The 22,923-nt window shown below is 45.4% G+C and overlaps 1 protein-coding gene across 1 annotated transcript in view; it reads left to right on the top strand.

Moving 5' to 3' along the window:
* The window catches only part of LOC149287625 (astrotactin-2-like), a 782,689-nt gene that overhangs the window by 421,374 nt on the left and 338,392 nt on the right, over positions 1-22,923 (top strand). The window contains exon 18 of the mRNA XM_089492656.1: positions 21,238-21,503. Coding sequence (XP_089348782.1) covers positions 21,238-21,503 — 266 coding nt within the window. The remainder of the gene's footprint in view (positions 1-21,237; positions 21,504-22,923) is intronic.

The raw sequence follows: 22,923 nt of genomic DNA, 5'->3' as shown, positions 1-22,923 counted from the left end.
TAATATAAAAAGATTTGTTTTTGTAAATTTCGGATACATATTTATGAAGTGAGATGATATATATATATATATATATATATATATATATATATATATACTGTATGTATATATAGATATAGATATACACACACACTCACTGGCCACTTTATTAGATACACCTTGCTAGAACCTTCATTCTTCGTGGCATACTTTTTTCAAGGTGTTGGAGATTTTGATGGCATCACGCAGTTGCTGCAGATTTGTTGGCTGCACATCCGTGATGCAAACCCTCCGGTTCCACCACATCCCAAAGGTGCTCTATTGGATTGAGATCTGATGACTGTGGAGGCCAGTGGAGTTGTTACACCTACTGTGTCCACCGCGGTCCCACGCCAGTCTGCCGCTGGTGGGCCTTGCTCGCGTGGTGCTGCACACGCGGCTCCTCCGCGTGATGATGTGCACAGGACACATCTGCAGAGTGACCTGTGCATCGGCGAGTCTCGTCCACGGCGACGTCATATCGCTCCCATTGGTTTCTTTATCGTTTTCCCGCCCCTGGCCCTATTTAAACCTGCCTTTTCCATTGTATTATGCCCGTTCAAAGAGTTACGTTGCTATTGTGCCCCGGGTTTCTGTTTGCTTTCGCATTACCTGTTTACCTGTCTTTTGTGTACCGAACTTTGGCTATTGAGATATCCACCTTGATCCTGTTCTGCCTGCCCAACCTCGGCTTATCCTAACTTTGATTCCCTGCCTCTGGCCCTGAACTGTTTTGTTTGCTTTGGATCGCTCTACCTGCACCTGCTACCTTGTGAGTCCGCTACTGTCTCTGCATTGTGGGTTCGTCTACCAGTGCTGTCCTAGGCCCTGCATAACACACTTAACGGGCCACAACTATGGACCCCGCGGAGATGGCGAACGTACTCCAAGACCAGATACTTACATCGCACTCCTCTCAATTGCAATCCTTGGATCAGAAAATTGACACCATGACAGAACTTATACGCTCTCTGGCTGTTACCCCATCATCCCGCACCCCGTTTTAGCTCAGAGATCCCAGCCCTGAAGATTTTGGTACTACCTCTCGGTTGCTGCTCCCAGCCCTCTGTTTACGTGTAGACAAGCATTTACAGGAAAGACACACGGAGAAAGAGAGGACCAGGAGGTCCCAACCGTTTTCCTCTCCATCCACGTCCCACGTGCTGTTTCCTGCCCTCCTACCGATGAACCCATGGAGATAGGAATCGTATGCCGAAGCAGAAAAGACAAGAAGAAGGAGTTACGGTTTCTATTGCGGTCAAGTCTGCCCATCTCTTATGTTCCTGTCCTGTGCGCCTGGGAAATGAGAGAGCTTAGGGATCAATGGAGGAGAACCCCTAAGCACGACCATCACTACTCCTCCAACCCGTATGATGATACCTGTAACGCTTAGGTGGCATGACCACTCAGTGGTCACCCAAGCTTTCATAGACTCTGGCGCTGCTGGGATGTTCCTTGATAAACAGAGGGCACTATGACATCACTTGCCTCTCCCGTCGAAAAGGAGCCCTTCCGTAGTGACTGCTGTTGACTGTAGTCTTTTGGGTCAAGGAATGGTTCCGCAAGAAACAGCACCCCTTACGGTGTATATAGGGGCAACACACAAAGAACTTGCTTCATTCGAGATCATTCAGTCACCCCATGCACCTCTTATATTGGGTTATACCTGGCTGCGGTATCACAACCCATGCATCGATTGGGAGAAAGGAGATATCCTCGCTTGGAGTCCCAGATGTCATCGGATGTGCACCATACCCTGCCAACGGGTGAACCTTGTCTTGGAGATCAAGCCGACAGACCCCAAGCTCATGGTACCCAAACATTATTGGGAGTACTTAGATGTATTCTCTAAAAAGCAGGCGAAACGCCTACCTCCTCACAGTCCTTACGACTGTGCCATCGACCTGTTGCCAGGTACCACCACCTCCATGAGGATGTACCTATCCATTGTCTGAACCAGAGAACAAAGCACTGGAGAAATACATAAAAGAGAGTCTGGAGAAGGGCTTCATACGACCCTATTCTTTACCAGCAGCCTTTCACTGGGTACACAGTGGGTACACCGCATGACTCGAGCAGGCGAAGGGTGGATCAACGGGTGCCAGGTCACAGCCAGGTCACATCCGCCTCCAATGTCCTACAACTCATCCTACTGGAGCAGTTCTAAGACCTGACCGCTCCGGCAGTAAGAGACTGGGTATGCGACAGACGACCCCTCACCGCAGAACTGGCAGCTGTGTTGGCCGATCAGTACATCGACTCGCGGAGGTCTGCACCACTGGAGCACTGACCTGCAGGCCGCTATGTACTACCCCCTCTGCGAGCGTCTCAACCGTCTCGTGCAGGACCTCGCCCCCTGACACAACCGCTGTTGGGCACATACAGACAAATTGCTTGTCTAACGGCGCTCATCGACCGGGAGTTCGCTTAACCGCCGGGCCCATCAGGGCAGCTGCTCATTGCCTTGATGCTCCACCATCCCTCCCTCACCACGATTGGATCAAGGAGGATTTCGGGGTGCTACATGAAGCCGACCCTGTCCAAGCAGCTGCCTCGGACAACCGACATCGCCAAGCCGTGTGGATTAATGGCCATCCCGCTCAAGGGCTACAAGACAGCGGAGCCATGATCACCATAGTGCAACCACAAATGGTTGCTGCTGCCGAGCAGACCAGCCACTCGTACAAGATAGGATTGAGTGAGATTACTGTACCATTTTACGGACGGGCAGGGAGAGACCCGTGTGCCTAAACGCCAGCTGGTCGTGCCTCAGAAATATCAGCAAGAGATCATGCGTATTGGGCACATCATTCCCCTGGCAGGACACTGAGGAAGACGCAGGACACATCAGTCTTTCTTCTGGCCAGGGCTGACGGAGGACATTAGGCAGTATTGTCGCACCTGCAACACCTGCCAGCGGGTAGGAAAAAGGGGAGACCAAACTAAAGCTGTTTTACGCACACTGCCCATAATAGACAAGCTCTTTAGCAGAATAGCTGTACACCTGGTAGGGCCACTACCCCAGCCCAGTAGTACCTGCCGCACCTTCTGTTTGCGTGCCGCAAGAATCCACCGGGTACTCCCCTTTTGAGCTGGTATATGGGAGACAGGTACGGGGGCCCCTAGACTTACTCCAGAGCCACTGGGAAGGGGGGAGTAGTGGCAAAGGGGACCCTGATAGAACGGTACGTGCTAGCCCTCTGGGACGGGCTGAAGGACCTCACCAAAATGGTCCATGAAAACCTTCAAGCTGCACAGAGACAGCAGAAACGGTGGTATGTTATTGGATCCAATATATTTCCAGAAAATACGTGCTTACTTTAAACAGTGGTTGGCGGACATAATAGCAGCTGCTCTACAACCCAGGAGAGTGCAGGCCACACACTCTTTTCATCCCAGTAGCTAAGAGGGTCAACATAAACTCAGAAGGAACTTCACAGATTTAAAGTTTGACCATTTCAGCAGCATTACTTTCTTTTCTGCTGCTAGCTCTGTCAGCGGGGCCAACTATATTACCAAGTGCCTCTTCCCAAAACACAGCTCCTCCACTCAGCTGTGTTGTGCAGCTTGTGGCATTGCTGCTGCTAGGAGTAGCAGACAACATCATTATCTCCTCCTGCACATCTCCCACTTATATATACAGTATCTCACAAAAGTGAGTACACCCCTTATATTTTTGTAAATATATACACACATGCACTGCCCTTACACCTACCTTAAACCTCGGCAACAAAAGTGAGTACACCCCTAAGTGGAACTGTCCAAATTGGGCCCAATTAGCCATTCCCCCTCCCTGGTTTCATGTGACTCGTTAGTGTTACAAGGTCTCAGGTGTGAATGGGGAGCAGGTGTGTTAAATTTGGTGTTATCGCTCTCACACTCTCTCATACTAGTCACTGAAATTTCAACATGGCACCTCATGGCAAAGAACTCTCTGAGGATCTGAAAAAAAGAATTGTTGCTCTACATAAAGATGACCTAGGCTATAAGAAGATTGCCAAGACCCTGAAACTAAGCTGCAGCACGGTGGGCAAGACCATACAGCAGTTTCACAGGACAGGTTCCACTCAGAACAGGCCTCGCCATGGTCTACCAAAGAAGTTGAGTGCACGTGCTCAGCGTCATATCCAAAGGTTGTCTTTGGGAAATAGACATTTGATTGCTGCCAGCATTGCTGCAGAGGTTGAAAGGGTGTGGGGGGCAGAGGCGTATCTACTGAAAATAGCGCCTATGGCAAGCACTGAAATTGCGCCCCTGTCCAAATAAAAACCCATTTACTAGCCCCTGCTGCCTATATATATATATATATATATATATATTAGTCCCTGCTGCCGATAGCGGGTATAGATCAACACGCAAACCCAGATCAATTGAAATTCACTTGTGATCTCAGCACTGAAGGTATATATCAAATACACAGAATCAGACATACAAGTCCTGTATTTGCAGGTATACAATAATAATATATGAAACGCAGCATCGCAGGTATAGATCAACTGAATAAGACATATTAACCCTGTATTTGCAGGTACACATAAATAATGTATGGAAACATAGCATAGCAGATATGGATCTACAGAAAACACACAAACCCAGCTTTGCAGGTAAAGATCAATTGGAATTCACATAAAAACACGGCATTAAAGGTATATTTTAAACCCCCTAAATTACAGGCATAGATCACAGGTTGCACACCGCAAAGCCAGCCCTGGCGTCCACACTGCCGACATAGAACCTGACCAGCACCCAGATTACACACATAAGATTTGCCATCTTTGTCCCCAGATAGCCCACCACAAGTCAACTTTGTCCCCAAACAGTCCGGCCAGTGCCATCTTTGTCTCATATACACCCTGCCTGTGCCATCTCGGTCCCCAAGGCTCAAACCTCCTGCTAGTGCCATCTCTGCCCTTCCACAATTATACATCTATGATACACAAACACTTTTAAAGTCACTCACTAATTCACACTTTAATTCAGAGAACTCATCCACACATTAACTCATGCTCTCCCTCATTCAGACAATTCATCCACACATTAACTTATGCTCTCCCTCATTCAGACAATACATTCACATATTAACTCATGCTCGCCCTCATTCAGACAACTCATCCACACATTAACTCATGCTCTCTCTCATTCACTCAATGCATCCACACATTAATACACACTCTTTACTTATATCTACCCCCCTCCCTCATCACTTTTTAACCCACCCCCTCCCTTCCTTCCTTATCACTTTTTAACCCCCTCCCTCCCTCCCTTATCACTTTTTAACCCCCTCCCTCCCTCCCTTATCACTTTTTAACCCCCTCCCTTATCACTTTTTAACCCCCTCCCTTATCACTTTTTAACCCCCTCCCTCCCTTATCACTTTTTAACCCCCTCCCTCCCTTATCACTTTTTAACCCCCTCCCTCCCTTCCTTATCACTTTTTAACTCCCTCCCTCCCTTATCACTTTTTAACTCCCTCCCTCCCTTATCACTTTTTAACCCCCTCCCTTATCACTTTTTAACTCCCTCCCTCCCTCCCTTATCACTTTTTAACTCCCTCCCTCCCTCCCTTATCACTTTTTAACTCCCTCCCTCCCTCCCTTATCACTTTTTAACCCCCTCCCTCCCTTATCACTTTTTAACCCCCTCCCTCCCTCCCTCATCACTTTTTAACTCCCTCCCTCCCTCATCACTTTTTAACCCCCTCCCTCCCTTCCTACTTTTTAACCCCCCCCTCTCACCTTGAAGTCCAGCGACGGGAGCACGATGTTGCTGTCTTCCTGCACCGCTCGCTGGTGCCCGCTGCTTCACTGCTGAGCGCCGTAATATGACGTCATATTTCGGCGCCCAGCAGTGAAGCAGCGGGCACCAGCGAGCGGCTTTTAAACACTGATGCGGAGGAGATAGAGGGGCGCCGAGCGGTTGCTAGGCGCCCCTCTATCTCCTCTGCATCAGTGTTTAAAAGCCGCTCGCTGGTGCCGGCATTTCATGCAGAGCGCCGCAATATTCCGGCATATTGCGGTGCTCTGCATGAAATGCCGGCACCGGGATGGGGGTAGAGGGCTCGTGGAGGAGAATGAGGGGCACCGAGCGGTTGCTAGGCGCCCCTCTCTCTCCTCCGCAGCAAAAAAAAATAAAAAATGCCGGTGAGCGGCATTTAAAAGCCGCTCACCGGCGCCCCCCTTGAGATGGCGCCCATGGCATGTGCCATGGCTGCCATACCCTATATACGCCTCTGGTGGGGGGTCAGCCTGTCAGTGCTCAGACCACACTGCATCAAATTGGTCTGCATGGCTGTCATCCCAGAAGGAAGCCTCTTCTAAAGATGATGCACAAGAAAGCCCGCAAACAGTTTGCTCAAGACAAGCAGACTAAGGACATGGATTACTGGAACCATGTCCTTTGGTCCTATGAGACCAAGATAAACGTATTTGGTTCAGATGGTGTCAAGTGTGTGTGGCGGCAACCAGGTGAGGAGTACAAAGACAAATGTGTCTTGCCTACAGTCAAGTATGGTGGTGGGAGTGTCATGGTCTGGGCCTGCATGAGTGCTACAGTTCATTGAGGGAACCATGAATGCCAACATGTACTGTGACATACTGAAGCAGAGCCTGGGCCATAGGGCAGTATTCCAATATGATAACGATCCCAAACACACCTCCAAGATGACCACTGCCTTGCTAAAGAAGCTGAGGGTAAAGGTGATGGACTGGCAAGCATGTCTCCAAACCTAAACCCTATTGAGCATCTGTGGGGCATCCTCAAACGGAAGGTGGGGGAGCGCATCTACCAGCTCCATGATGTCGTCCATGGAGGAGTGGAAGAGGACTCCAGTGGCAACCTGTGAAGCTCTGGTGAACTCCATGCCCAAGAGGGTTAAGGCAGTTCTGGAAAATAATGGTGGCTACACAAAATATTGACCCTTTGGGCCCAGTTTGGAAACTTCCACTAAGGGGTGTACTCACTTTTGTTGCCAAGGTTTAGACATTAATGGCTGTGAGTTTTTTTGAGGGGACAGCAAATTTACACTGTTATACAGACTGTACACTCACTACTTTACATTGTAGCAGAGTGTCATTTCTTCAGTGTTGTCAAATGAAAAGATATAATACAATATTATTATTTATTGTTTTATATAGCGCCATCAAATTCCATAGCGCTGTGCAATGGGTAGACAGGACATAACAGGTAGTATGTAACATAACAAATTGACTAACAGAGGCAACAGGTGAGGAGGGCCCTGCTCAAACGAGTTTACAATCTAGAGGGATTTAGGGTGTATTACACAATAGGTAAAAGTTAGGGATAGACTAGCCACAGTAGTAAAAGTATTGCAGGAGACGACAAGGAAAGGTGAGCTAAAGGAATATGGGAGGGCGTAAATGTGCTATGTTGTAAGCGTCCTTAAATAAGTCGGTCTTGAGGGTTTTTGAAGGAATAAAGGCACGGAGAAAGACGGATAGGCCGGGGGAGAGTATTCGAGAGGATAGGGGCAGCCCTTGAGAAGCAGGCATGAGAGCTAGAAATCAGAGGAGAGGATAGAAGGAGATCCTTGGATGAGCGGAGAGACCGGTTAGGAGTGTATTTAGAGATGAGTGAGGAGATGTAGGGAGGGGAACCACTGTGAATGGCTTTGAAAGTAAGAGTGAGGATTTTGAAATGAATCCTGAAGCCCACAGGCAGCCAGTGAAGAGACTGACAGAGGGGAGAGACGTTAGTAAAGCGATGTGAGAGAAAGATAAGTCTGGCAGCAGCATTCATGGTGGATTGTAGAGGGGTGAGATGGTTAAGAGGGAGATCAGCTAAGACAGAGACAGTAATCGAGACGGGTGATAATCAGGGCATGGACGAGAGCCTTAGTGGCATCCTGTGTTAGGAAGGGACGGATGCGGGCAATGTTTTGAAGATGGAGGCAACAGTTTTTAGAGACAGACTGAATATGGGGTGTGAGCGAAAGGTCGGAGTCTGGGTGACACCAAGACAGCGTGCATGAGTAGACGGGGAGATGGTGCTATCATTAACATTGAGGGAAAAAGATGGGCGAATCTTAGCATTGGAAAGAGGGAAGATGAGGAGTTCAGTTTTGGAGAGGTTAAGTTTCAAGAAATGTGCAGACATCCAGGTAGAGACAGATGCAAGGCAGTTTGTTACATGATGTAAGACAGAGAGATCAGGGGAGTATAGATAGGCCTGGGTGTGATCAGCGTACAGGTGGTATTGAAAGCCAAAGGATGAGATCAGTTTGCCAAGGGAGGAAGTGTAAAGAGAGAACAGAAGGGGTCCTAAAACTGAGCCTTTTGGTACCCAAACTGCGAGGTTGGAAGTGAGCCAGGAGAGAGCAGTGTCACGGAGGCCAAGATCATGAAGCATTTGAAGGAGAAGCTTTTGGTCCACAGTGTCAAAAGCAGCAGAAAGGTCCAGTAGGATTAGCATGGCATAGTGGCCCTTGGTCTCAGGCATAAGACAGGAAGCCCACTGGACAGGGCCCAAGGTAGGAAGCCCACTTGACAGGGCACAAGGTAGGAAGCCCACTGGACAGGGCACAAGGTAGGAGGCCCACTGGACAGGGCTGAAGGCCGGAAGAATACAGGATCAGGTACACAGGAAGCCAGGAACAAGTCAGGATCAGGTACACAGGAAGCCAGGAACAAGTCAGGATCAGGTACAGGGCCCAAAACAGTCCTATAACTTCAATGCAAAGGCACTTAACAAACAGGGGAGTGTCCAGATATAGGCCTGGTCATTAGATCAGGTGTGAATGACATAGGTTTCAAGTGAGGGAGGCAGGGTACTAAAGTCTGTTGGTTAGGTCAGGTGTGGTAATGTCATAGGCTTCAGGTGGGGGAGACAGATACAGCATAACCAAACAGCTGAACATAAATACACAGAACATGGATTAAATACATAGAAAACGAAGGGTTAAACTTGAACTATCCTGCAGTCAGGATAGAATCCTGACAGATCGGGTCAAGGGGGCATGTGGTTGGACAAGAGGAAACAAGAAGAGCATGTACATCCTATTCAGTGATAGCAGAGAAATTAGTTGATGTAGTGAAGGGAGAAGAGGTCAGTGGGTAGGGGGGCACATAGTCAGAGAGAGGGTGAGGGCAGGGTGATGACTGTGCAGATATGTCATCTCTGATAGCTTGAATTTTATTATTGAAGAATGTGGCAAAGATGCATTAAGGTTAATGGAAGGGAGGAGATGAGGGATGTGAAGTAGGTTTCTTTAGCAAGGTTGAGAGCAGAGTAGTAGGAACGTAGCATTAATTTATAGTGCAGAAAGTCAGACATGGAATGAGACTTTCGCCAACTACGTTCAGCAGTGCGGGAACATCGTCGTAGGTGTCGGGTTACAGTCGTGTGCCAGGATTGGAAACGTGAACGTCGTGAGGAGCGAGTAGTAACTAGTGCTACATGCTCAAGAGCAGATGTGAGAGTAGAATTATAGACAGAGTTAGCATTGTTAGGGCATGATATGTTTGAGATTGGAGAGAGGAGAGGGAGTAAATTGATTGAGAAGTTCTGAAGGTTAATAGAGCTGAGGTCTCTGGTTTGGCGGGTTTGGGGTGCAAGGAAGTTAGCACGAGGCAAGGTTAGAGAGCAGGAAGGAAGTGGTGGTCAGAGAGGGAGAAAGGGGAATTAGAAAGATTAGTGAGAGAGCACATGCTAGAAAAATTAAGGTCCAGGGTGTGACCATCATCGGTAGGGGAGTTAATATGTTGTTGGAGATCAAAAGAGGAGGTAATAGAAATAAATTTTGAAGCCATGGGACTCAATGGGGTGTCAACTGGGATGTTGAAATCCCCAAGGACAACAGAAGGAACATCAGAGGAGAGGAAGAGAGGAAGCCATGAGGAGAAGTGATCAAGAAAGATGTTAGCCGGGCCAGGGGGGGGCGATATATAACAGCAATGCGTATGGAGATGGGATGAAATAGTTGGATAGCATGGACTTCAAATGAGGAGAAAGAGAGTGATGGGGCAGAGGGAATAGGTTGAAAAGTACAAGTAGGGGAGAGTAGGAAGCCTACCCCTCCACCCTTCCTGTCATCAGGTCTGGGAGTGTGAGTGAGGTGTAGGTCACCATAGGAGAGAGCAGCGGGAGAGGCAGTGTTAGAAGAGGTTAGCCAGGTTTCAGTTAGAGCGAGAAGGTCTAAGGAACTAGATACAAAGTGGTCATGTAGGACTGTTAGTTTGTTACAGACAGAACGTGCATTCCAGAGTGCAAAGGTAAATGGGGGGTAGGAAGAGCGGTAGGGTATGTGGACAAGATTATTGAGGTTTCTGGAATGTTAACTGGGAGAAGAGGAGGAAGAGAGCTCCAAAGGAGGCCCAGGGTTTGGGAGATATCCCCATAGCTAGAAGAAGTAGAAGAAAGAGTGAGAGGAGGTGGGGATAGGACTTGTGTGAGCGGAGAGATTTCTGGGAGTGAGGGGAGGTGTGGGATAGCTGGTGGCTGGAGAGAGATAATGATTTTACAAACAATGGATGGAAAGTGGCACTTGGATGGAATGTGGCTTGTGCCTCTAATGTTTACGATATTTACAAAAATGTGAGGGGTGTACTCACGTGTGTGATATGATATATATATATATATATATATATATATATATATATATATATATATATATATGTGTGTGTGTGTAAGAGCAGTGTATGTATTTCTGTGTTTGTAAGCTGGTGTGTGTGTATGTGCATATGTGTGTGTAAAGGCGGGGTATGTAAGGGCAGTGTATGTGTATATGTGTGTTTATGGGCAGGTGTGTGTAAAGGCAGCGTGTATGGGCAGTCTTGTTTAAGGGCAGTGTATGTTTATATAGTTACATAGGCTGAAAAAAGACACGTGTCCATAAAGTTTAGCCTTTCCCATATCTGTTAATTGCTGTTGATCCAAAAGAAGGCAAAAACAATCCGGTTTGTAGCTCTTTCCAATTTTACAACAAACTAGGAAAAAAACTCCTTCTTGAACCCAGAATGGCAGTCAGATCTCTCCTTGGATCAAGAAGCTTTTTCCTCATAGTTAAAAATTAGGTTGCTGAATATTATGTTTTTGCAAGTATTCATTCAGTTGCTGTTTAAACATCTGTACAGACTTTGATAAAACTAACTCTGCAGGCAGAAAATTCCACATCCCTATTGTCTTTTTATTAATTTTATAGCCCTGAGGGACACCACTTACCATTTTTGTCCAGCTTGAAAAATTACTATTTATGATAACTCTCTGTACTCACTAAGCCAATGTTCTACCCAAGAACAAGAATTTCCATCTAGACCAATTTCTTTCAGTTTGAATACATACCTATTGTGCGGAACTGTGTCAAACGCCTTGGCAAAATCCAAGTAGATTACTACTGCAACACCTTGATCTACACTTCTACTTACTTTTTCGTAGTATGCAATTAAGTTAGTTTGATATGACCTATGTTTCATAAAATCATGCTGATTTTTGCTAATAACACTGTGTTAATGGACAGGTGTGTGTAAGAGCAGTGTATGTGTATATGTGTGTTTATGGGCAGATGTGTGTAAAGGCAGTGTGCATGGGCAGGTGTGTGTAAGGGCAGTGTAAATTAAATAGCCTCTGTTAATAAAATAGATGGGGAGCACAATATTACATTTTTGCCTTGGGCGCAAAAGGAGCTAGCTACAGCTCTGCACACCGGGCTGCCTGCCAGAACGTCAGGGAAAGAAAGGCATGCTGCCCGCTAGGTACACTCCACAAATGCATTGGAAAGCTCCTCTTTCACTGTGTTATTGGAGGATCACAGGGGGCACTATTTTTCACTTGAGTATTGCATTTGGATCATGTGTTTTTATTTGTTATATTGTGTTTGGTACCTCAAAGCCCGGAGCAATTTTGCCATTTTTGCGGTATGTCGGTTTAGCGATTATTCTCCTTTCCTGTGAATAGTGTACCCATGTAAACTATATATTGTTTTTTCAAGGAGAGATAGAGCTTTCTTTTGATACCATAGTTGGATGATTAGCTGAAAATTTAGAATGAGAAATTTAGTAAAAACTAGCGAAGATTAGAAAAAAAATAATTTTTTTTTACATTTTCCCTCTGAATCCTCACAAAATTAGGTAAAGTGATGGAAAATCCCCTCCAAATTTATCAATTCAGGTGTCCTGATTTCAGAAATACCTAATTTATATAGATTTTCCAGACTTTCCCAGCACCAGGGAGCATACTATAAGGTGTACAATTTTGCCTATGGCTTAACGGGTTTGGGGGTTGTGAACGGGGGCAGGAGGGTTATACTGACTAGATGTTATGCTAGGGCAACAGGAAGTAAGGTTTTTTAATAATTTTTTTATTATCCTTTTTTATTTATTTATTTATTTATTTTTTAATTTAAATTTTTTTTAAATTTTTTTTGTATTTTTTATATATATTTTTTTTTTTACACAGAAATGGTTAGAGGTCCTCCTAGGGACCTCCTGAACATGCCAGTGATGTTACAATGACATCACAGCTCACATTATAATTTTTTTAGTATTATTTATATTTTAATTATTTTTTTAATATTTTTTAAATGAATTAACTTTTTTTTTTCAGCTTTTCTGTTTCAGGACGGGAGGGGGAGTGAGAGACATCGTTTCTCACTCCCCTCCCCGCGATCCCCCTGCACCGATCACACTGTGATCTCTATGCAGGTCTTCACAGACCTGCATAGAGATCGCAGCGTCTCTGTGCCTCATCGGAGGGCACTGTCCTCCGATGACCTTCCGGGTTGCGTCAGCGATCGCGCAATCGGGCAGTTTGCAATGTAACAGCTTACCGGCTTTCATGCCGGAAGCTGTTACAGGAGATCGGCAATGCCGGCTTCTGCTGTCAGTGGGGAGTCCAGGCTGTCAAACGACAGCCTGATCTCCCATGCAGCGGCAGGGATGTGTCCCTGACGCTACACGAAGGGCTGGACGTACCGGGACGTCCAAAGGGGTTTCTTAATAGGCGTTTTTTGCACATATTGCTCAGTTTTGCACAGTACCATTTATAGACCCATCCCCTACTGGATCCATAATTTTTTTCTGCTGCTATCTATATTTAACCTGGTGTTAAAAGGGAAGTGCTGCCTGTTACAGGTTCAGTCCCTAATACGAATAGCTCCTGCTATCCACGGATCTGTCAGACCACCATTCGTAATAAAACAAGAACTCTCTTTATTTACAAACACACAGAAATTATATATAATCTCAATTCAATGTGCACCGAACCCAACCCCCAATCCCATCAACCACATCCCATCACTAATCCCATCAGTACACAGGCAATGTATCAGGTGAGGGGATTAAGGAATACAATGGTTTTCCCCCACCTGTGTTATCCCTCCTGTAGTGCGGGTGCCGTCTGGGCAAACAGGGCTGTGCTGGCTGATTAAGAGCCCCAGCCAGGTTACCTGATTGTTCCTTTGAAGGCTGGAGCTGCAGCCACATTCAGTCTCTGGGCCGGTTATACAATAAAACACAATATAAAATATTACCGGGTCACGTTATCACGAACTGAACACAAAAGTGCTCCTTGACCCGGCTAAAGTTCACAGGAACATATGAGCCAGCTAGCCTGGCCCTGTCACACTGCCCTCAGTTAGCACAGCGTAATCCACACCAAAGCCCGGGTGGGGGCTCTGGATTATATCTTCACTAACAGATGGGTGTGTGATCCCAAATCACACATAGCGATTTCGATTGGAGCCAGTCATAGTGTTCTAGCCCATTACTTTTATTGCATTAATTTGTGTTGCACACAGGTTGCACTATTATTTGTTTCTTTTATCTTTTATGTACATCCCGGATTCTGATCGTTTTTTTTTTTTAAGAAGTAACATAGTAACATAGTTCATAAGGTTGAAAAAAGACCAAAGTCCATCAAGTTCAACCTATATACATATTGTGTCCCTACTGTGTATTATTTTTTTGGTTTAGGAGATGATTTACGAGAAGGCATCAAATACAGGCATAACAGAAAGGATACAGGATATACAGACATACAGAGCATCCCATATAAACTTAATACAAAAGTGAAGTAACATGAGAGAGCCCCAACAGAAATAGTGTGCATAAGTGTGCATAATATCAAGAGGCGTGGGTGGTAATGCCTTCGTAACCAAGGCCCATAACGTATAACGAAAAGCCAACAATACACAGAGACCAGTGGGACCCTATACGGGGGGGGGTGTAAGGGGTAACAGAACAGGGAGCAACCTCCAGTGGTCTGCCTCTTCAGATCCACGAAATGGCTGCAGGTGACGCTGCGAACCTCTCTAGCCATGTATCATGCAGGTACGCCGTGATTTTTTCCATCTTTAGCATATTCCATATTTTAGCTTCAATGTCGGGAATCGAGGGGGTACCCTGGCAATGGCGAGGCGGATTGCTGTACAGACTCGAAAGATGAGACGGTGAGCTGGTTTGGTCAAATTGTCCGATGGGTAACATCTGCAAAGAAGAGCCATCCAAGGCTCTGGCTGTAGGGGCTCCCCAGTGCTCAGTTGTTCTAACGACTGCGCTGTATACTTACCTGCTTAACGGTGCTCTCTGCTGGATTTCTGTTGGCGACCATTGCATGTATTTTGACCTCGTTGACCTCTCTGCTCCTGACCTGGATTGCCTGATACCCGGACAATATTATTTGTTGCACTGTGCTGTCTACTCCGCTCCTACCCAAGAGTCGTCCATACCTTTTGGGCACACTAAAGAGACTGATACCTCATTCTCTGCATCCTGGTTTCCTCACCTGTTCAAACGTAATAGTAGGTCTCCCATTGTGACTAGGCCCCTGTCGACCCACTACTTGAACGGGTGAACTTGGAGGCCTGCGGGGAATTCCTGGTTCTGAAATAGCGGCTTCAACCTGGAGCTGTTATCTGTGAGTCAATACTTGCGACAAACTTGGCACCATAAGGTGAGCGAGTGAAGAAGGGTAGGGCTGTCAGAGACCCTGGATTTGTCTAGAGTAGAATGCCACATAAGCCACCACAGATTCGCCCCGGAGCAGATATCCGATTCCAGCTGAACCCAACATGCAGATGAAGGGCTCACTGAGAGCTGCAACATATTATTTATAAAGGAGGGGGGTGGATAACCCTCCGGCCGTCTTAGGCCTATAAAGTGTGGCTTTAGCAAACCAGCCTCTTCGACCCTGCCAAAAGAACTTGGAGGCTAGTAATGTCTTTCTGTCGAATCAGTAGGGAGATGGTGCGAAAGAGGTACAGCAGTTTAGGCAATAAAGTCATTTCCACTGCATAAATTCTCCCCAGAAATGGTAAGGTGCAGGAGGACCATGTTGACAAATCGCGTTTTAGGTTCAAGATCAATTGCGGATAGTTAGCGGCATACATCTGCTGATGGGAGGGAGTGATGTTAATGCCCAGGGATTGTAGAAACGGAGGTTGCCACTTTAAAGTCAAAGTTAAGTGAGAGGAGTTTCCCCATAGCATAGGGAAGGCTTACATTCAAGGCTTCACATTTGTTCGAGTTAATCTTATAGCCTGAGAGCTTCCCAAACTGCCCCAACAGATAGTACAAGTTAGGCAGGGATCTGGTCTTAATACTGCGTATAGTCCGGGAGCGAGTGAGGTTCTGTAGTTTTCTCGCCATCATATTATCCGGTTTATTTGCTTTCTCGAAAAACTTTTGCTTGGTGCAAAGAATCGCCTTGATGGAGTCTGTAGAAAGTAATAAATTCAGTTGACCCCGAGTGGCAACTATCTCACGGAGAAGACGGGGATCGCTTATGCTCCGCTTGTAATTTGGACAGTGTGGCTGTAAGGTCTCTGATTCGTGAAAGAAGTTGCTTCCATTTAACCGAGGCCAGGGCTATGAATTGGCCCTGAAGGACCGCCTTTTTTGCATCCCAGGCGGTACCCAAGGTAACCTCTGGAGTCAGATTTTCGGCTAAGTAAGCGGTGAGAGATTGAGTTATGGTCCCTCTAACTTCAGGGTCGAGAAGCAGAGAGTCGTTGAGTCACCAGAATGGTCGTAAATTAGGAGGACGAAGATCCGCTAACGATATCTCTACCATTGCATGATCTGACCACGAAATCTCATGAATTTTGGAGCTGAGAAGCGAGGGAAGGACACGCTGATTAAGAAAGAAGTAGTCCAGTCTGGAGTACATCGTATGAGGGTGTGAGAAAAATAAATAATCCCGAGCCATGGGGTGAAGAAGCCTCCAGGCATCAAATAATCCGAGAGATTTGATAAAGTTTGGCAAAGATATTATCTTCAGCCCCAGCGGAGGTGAGGAAGCCATTCCTCAGGAGACTGGGCCTGGAGGCGGAGAGAAGAAAAAAAAAAAGAAAAAAGGGGGAAGGGAAGTAGAGAGAAGGGGGAACAGGAAAAAAGAAGAGAAAGAACATTAGTGGGAAAGACCACCAGGGAAGGAACAATGCAACACAGAGGTAATAGACTAAACACTGATGTCTATTTGAGAGGAACACAAGGGAACCAGGGTGAGGAGATGGGAAGGATGCTCCCCCGGCAACAATCAAGGAAAACATATGATATCCATTAAACATAGCAAACCCAACCAGGCTGAGATAGAACGTCATCACAAATAGGTGACCAAGACAAAATTATGCGCTGAACAGTCCCAGAAAAGTAGTAGATGGAAACAGATGCGACAGATACTACAGTATATATATATAAAAATAAAAGTACGTGTACGTGAATGCGCTTTGGAGCCATAGTCCTCTATGTTGGTGCGGTTAGATGCTAAATCCCTCAAGCGAGGGTATACGCCCACATAGGGAGATGACCCCCACATGTTAATGTATGCTGGGGCCATAACCCCCACAGACGGTGATAAGAGCAAGATAAAAAAAAACAAAAAACTTTGGTGTGTGAAGGTGTGTGTGCCCATGCAGTTGAAACTAAACTCCCCTTACCGGGCGGGAAGCTGATGAAAGAGGTGAACCCATATCGAGACTGGAATAGCTGCGGCACAATCGGAGAAACATGTCAATATAACATCCAGAACACATACGTGAGTAGACAATGGAAGCACACCGGAGTACCTGGTAGGATCGAACATGCATTGAAATACCTTAGACATGAAAGCCCGCACCACCTCGGTAGGACCCTTTGCAAGGGTGGAGGCAGCAAAGACAACGGGCATGATGTAACAATAATAATAAAAAATAATACAAAATTGAAAAAAAATGGAAAAGGTCCAACGCGGCAAATCGGATATGCAAATCAGGTACGGCTGGTCACAAAGATGTACATGCTCAAAACACAAAAAAAACAGTGGGGACGGCGGAGGATGAAGCGCATATGGTGGGAGCATACAAAAGTTTTTCAAAAGCCCCCCTAGAACGATAACAGCATATAATAAACAAAGCAAGATAACACAATGCAATCACTTAGCTGTCCACCACGTGGAGATCGGAAATGGCCATGAACTTAGTCCAGCATACGCCCAGGATGCGCACTGAAACAGCGAGGGAATCTAGCTGGGTTCAGTCCTTGTCCTGGGACGCTACAGGGCTGTCCGCCGGGCAGGGCAATGAATTTTGGGGCTCCAGGGTCCCCGGGGTTCGTCCACCCGGTCGGGATGGGGAGGTCATCTCGTAGAGATGTCGGTCCAGGCTAGCCGTTGGCTGTAGCCCTAGGCGACGCAGGAAGGGACCAGCATCAGCAATCTCCCGCTGTTGCAGAAGCAGTCCACCTTTTTGGACAAGGAGCTTAAAGGGGAAACCCCATCTGTAAGGGATCCAGTGCTCCCATAAGAAATCCGTCAGTGGTTTCAAGGCCCGGCGCTTACGGAGGGTTGAGGGGGCAATATCTGCATACCACACCAGACTAACACCGTCAAGCTTGGGGGAGATATTCCGCGTTGCCCGCAGGATAGCCTCCTTCGTGGTGTAGTAATGGCATTTCAGAACAATGTCCCTGGGGGGTTCTCCATCCTGGTTTCGAGCACAGCGCTCTGTGGATCCGCTCCAGGCGCAGCTCTTCTTCCAGTGTTTCGGGCAGGAGTTGCCGCAGGTAGCGATGGATAAACATGCGGACATTGGCCAGGGATTCTGGAACTCCCCTGACCCGCAGGTTGGAGCATCTGGAGCGGTTGTCCATGTCCTCCATGGCGTCCTGAAGGTCTGTGCACGTGGCTTCCAGACGAGCAATAGCCACGTCGCACTCCTGTTGCGAAGAGGTAAGGTGGTAAACCGCGGCTTCTAAGCGGACGGTCCAGGTGGCCAGGGCAGAAAGAGCTGCAGAGATAGCTGTCAACCCCGCTTTGAGATCTGATTGCAGCTCCTGTTTCACCGATAGTATGCAGGCCTTAAGGTCCACAATGTCGCTGCGTGTGCTAGGCCCCGCTTTGTCCGCACTCCCGAGGCCCTCGCCCCGCGCGGCGTCCTTCTTATTAAAAAGAGTCCGGCATCTCAGAAGAAACACCTCGATTTCCGCACCTGTGGGTGGACATCTCGCTGCGGGGCGATGAGGTAGCAAAAATGGTTGAACAAAGTCAAATGGAAAGGTTGTGAAAGCTGTCGTTGCCGAGTTAAGAGTGGGAGCTAACTCAACGTGCGACCATCTTCCTCAAGCACCAGGACATGCCCCCCGGATTCTGATTGTTTTTAACCCCAAGGGGGTAAGCTATATCTCTTTATTTGCATCTTCCTCAAGCACCAGGACATGCCCCCGGATTCTGATCGTTTTTAACCCCAAAGGGGTAAGCTATATCTCTTTATTTGCATCTTCCTCAAGCACCAGGACATGCCCCCGGATTCTGATCGTTTTTAACCCCAAAGGGGTAAGCTATATCTCTTTATTTGCTTATTCACTCCACTCACTGTGGGGGGTTACACCACCACTATTCTCTCTACACTTCTACTTTGGCTAATACTACTAGTAGTAACAGTAGTTGTGGTTGCTCTTATTGGCACAGTTACAGTAATGGCGGTAACTGTGACAGTGCAAGCATGAGAACTGGACATGAAAATGGTAGTGGGACTGCTGCTCGTGGAAGAGGAAGATGCTGGGGGCAAAAGGCACTTCTTCATAGTCACTGGGCTAGTATTACTAGTCGATGCCTTTTTAGTAGTAGCCTTAGTGCTACCCTTAAACTTCAAAGCTGGTTCTTGTTTCTGTTTTCTGTAGAATACCGTAGTGCTGATGGGCCTACTACTGCCTGCTATTTGTGTGGATTCTTGCAGCAATGATTCCCCAAATGATATTTGAGACTGAGAGCTTGGCCTACACCTATTACTAGGTGGTCCATTGGACATAAAGGCAGAAGTACTTGTCTGACTAAACTGAAGCAAAGACTGCGTCCTAGAAGAACTGGTGGTGGTGGTGGTGATGGTGAATGGAGCCTGACCCTCCCTCTCTTTCCTAGTACCAAAAAGATCCATTACAAATTTTATTTAGGTGTGTGTGGACTTTGTGGTGTTTTTTTTTAACAGTAGAGGAAGTTTTTTAAATTCACTTAATTAAGAATCAGATACAAACAAAAAATGTAAAAGGTGAACCAAAATACTTTAGAGAAAGATGCTCTTGAATACTACTGAAAAACTATACACAACTGCATTGTGCTGTCGTGTGCAGTCCTCCTCCCTGGCAGGCAGTGAAAGTCTGCGTGATGGGCACAGACAACCTCTGCTGCTGCCGGCACTTCCACCAGGGCTTCTATGACTGAGCACCGGCGTGACATGACCTTCCAGTGCTCAGTCATAGAAGCCTCGGGGGAACTAACGGGCAGCAGAGGTTGTCTATGCGCATCTCGCAGACGTTCACTGGTTGCCCCCACTAGACACCAGGGAATCTGAAGAACGGGGACGAGTCCAGGGAAGCATTGGTAAGTCAGGGGGCAGAGTAGCATATGTGTGGGATATAGGGCAAATCTGGGGGCAGAGTGGGAAATAGGATGGGTATAAGGCATATCTGGGGGCAGGTGTGCATAACTGGGGGTTAGGTTGGCAAATAAAAGGAATTAAAAAACAAAAAATCATTTTTCTCAATCATAGTTTACATGTGAATTAATATTTACTAGTAAAACTTTTTTCCTATAGGGTAGTCTTATATTCTGTTATTATTAAAAAAATAATAATTAAAAACAAAGAAGCCAGGCCAGGCAGGCACTGCCAGCCCAGGGCACTGCAGTGCCAGCCAGCTATACGGATTTAGTGCCCTAGCACTACAGTACTACACAGCTGACACAAGCACTGCAAAAAAATCTTAAATTAGACACTGCGAGAAATGGCAGGCTGAGACTCACTAAGTCTCATACAGAAGAAACTCACTCTGTAAAATGATCAGTCACAGTAAAATTAATGAATCATCTAGCCTGCTCTTATATATGCTCTCTTCATCATTACTAGTCTGTTAAAATGGCAGCCACGGCTGTGGAACCAATGGACAAATAAAAAAAGATTTTTGTATTGAACACATTCGCTTTCTTTTTCTTTCGAGCAATGTTGTGTTTGTTCGTTTTTTACACTGACACAAATTCGTTTGAAAACGAAGCAAGTCTAATCCTAACAACTCTACACAAACTACAGTAGATTAGGATACACGGAATATTAGGTGATTATGAGTACCTGATGCAACCAGTCTAGAGTGTGTCGATGATCAGGTCACTTTTGACCATTTAATGACCTCTCCCCCTACCATTATTGACAACTGTCAAAGAGAGAGGAGTCAGCCAGTTCATGCAGGTAATAAAATAAATACTATAATATGATCACTGATTAGTGACGCTTTTGGTGACAGATCTGATAGTGCTTAGAGATTTTTATTTTTTATTTTACACTATTCATTTCGGTTTTTAACATTTTTTGAAACTACCAGATTGCTATCTGATCACTGATTAGTGTCTCTGATAATATTCCATCTCTGAAATTTTATAATCTGATTTATACTTTTTAATTCAATCACAAATTGGCCACTAATGTGGTCTAGACTAGAGCCTTCATTTAGAAATGAACACTTTACTATCAATGTAAAATAGTGATGTACAGGGCCTGAATGGTGATGACAGAGTGGCCCTAGCACTTTAAGGCCGGTAGCCACCTTAATGACTTAAGTGACACTGATATGTAGGGCTGCACACTGTTTTTACGCTCACCCAATCTGCTGTTGGAACGACAGATTGAGTGAGTGTGTGCCACTGTCATTTTTTAAAGGTTGATGGTAAACATTGTTCATGTCTAGAAGTGTAAAATCAACCTAATTCTTATACTGTTAGATGATTTTTGTTGTTATTTGTCATCTACAGAAACAACAGAGTTGGGAAGCAAGAAGGAGCTGAAGTCTATGCCATTTATTACTTACCTGTCTGGGCTACTTACAGCTCAAATGCTTTCTGATGACCAGTTAATCATAGGGGTGGAGATACATTGTGAAGAGAAGGGGAGATGCCCGTCTGGATGCCACCTGTGCAGACATGCTAATAAAGAACAAGTCAGCCCTACTCCAGTGCTCTTGGAAATTAACAAGATCACTCCACTCTACATCCTTATTCAAGATAATGCTACTCGAGAGGTACATGAACAGGTGTTGTTCAAAATGAAGTGAAATAAGTGATAAATATATTTTATATAATTTCTTTTTTTTTTTATTCTTTCTTTAATCATTTCATAAATATATAAAAGTAGACAAATATAACAATACAAACATATATAGTAATAATTCTATTGTAAGATATTCAATAGCTTTTGGTCATAAACAATAGAATATAATAAAATAATTCGGGATGCGTCCAGAACTGGTTAACCCTTATCATATGTAAGCCTTATTTTCCATCTGTATGATCTTCTCCCATAATATGAAGTTGGAAATGTTAAAGGCATTGGATTTAGCTATACCCAGTTCCATTTTACAGTGATATAGTGTTTGCAATCTTATTTCCTCCCATCTAGGCTTTTTTTTGTTTTTCCAATTTCTAGCTATCAATAACTTGGTAGACAGTAAAACGTGAATGATCAATATTCTGGTGAATTTAGAAGTTTTTGGCCAATCCATATGCAATAAGGCTGAGTCTGGAGTAAAAGGCAACTTAAGTCCTACCATGTTCTCAATTTGGTCATAAACTTTTTTCTAGAGGATTCTTATTTGACCACAAGACCACCAAGTATGTAAAAAGTTCCCAATATCAAGACTGCAACGCCAACAAGTGGGGTCAGTATGAACATACATTTTTGCTACTCTGGATGGGGCAAAGTACCACCTGTTGCAGACCTTATAAAAATTTTCTCTCATATTTAAACAATGTATGACATTGTTAACTGATAGGATTGAAGCTACCCATCCATCCCAGGTGATAGTCCTATTTAACTCCTTCTCCCATGTTTTAATTGCCTTCATTGGTGTATGCGTTTGATTTATTTTAATATATGCTAGACATCTAGCAATCATTCCCTTGTTGTTATTTGGGTTACTAAGATTTTTTAACAAGCTCAACTCCTCCGCTTTTAGTAACTGGAATTTAGATAGGAAACCTTTAATTCTTAAGTACATAAAAATCTCTTTTGCGGGAAGAAAGAATCGTTCTTGTAGTTGTGAAAAGGCTTTTAATTCCGATTCCACGTATAGATCTTGAATTGTTTGAATACCCTTTTGCTTCCAAAGATTTATATTGAAATGTTCTATATTTGCTGAAATTATATCTAAATGCAAGAATTCTGCTATACTGCTTTGTAAGCTCTGTTTTTTTTATCTTATCCCATGTGGCCAATACATTTTTTAACACTAGGGATCTATCCATCCAGTCCCGTCGGCCTGGCCTTGTAAGCCATGGTAAAGATGTCAAATCTAAGTAACCGATGCTTTTACCCTCTATATAATACCAGACTTCCTCTCTCACTGCTTCTGCCTTGGACGCCATGAGGTGTGCTATCATACATGCATGGTGATACTCAGTTATATTAGGAACTCCCTGGCCTCCCTCTCTCGTTTTCATGGA

The sequence above is a fragment of the Sceloporus occidentalis genome, unplaced genomic scaffold (genome assembly GCF_023333645.1).
Source record: "Sceloporus occidentalis isolate IW3139 unplaced genomic scaffold, rSceOcc1.0.p SCAF_58, whole genome shotgun sequence".
Taxonomy (NCBI): Eukaryota; Metazoa; Chordata; class Lepidosauria; order Squamata; family Phrynosomatidae; genus Sceloporus; species Sceloporus occidentalis.
This window is presented reverse-complemented; position numbering and strand designations above follow the sequence as displayed.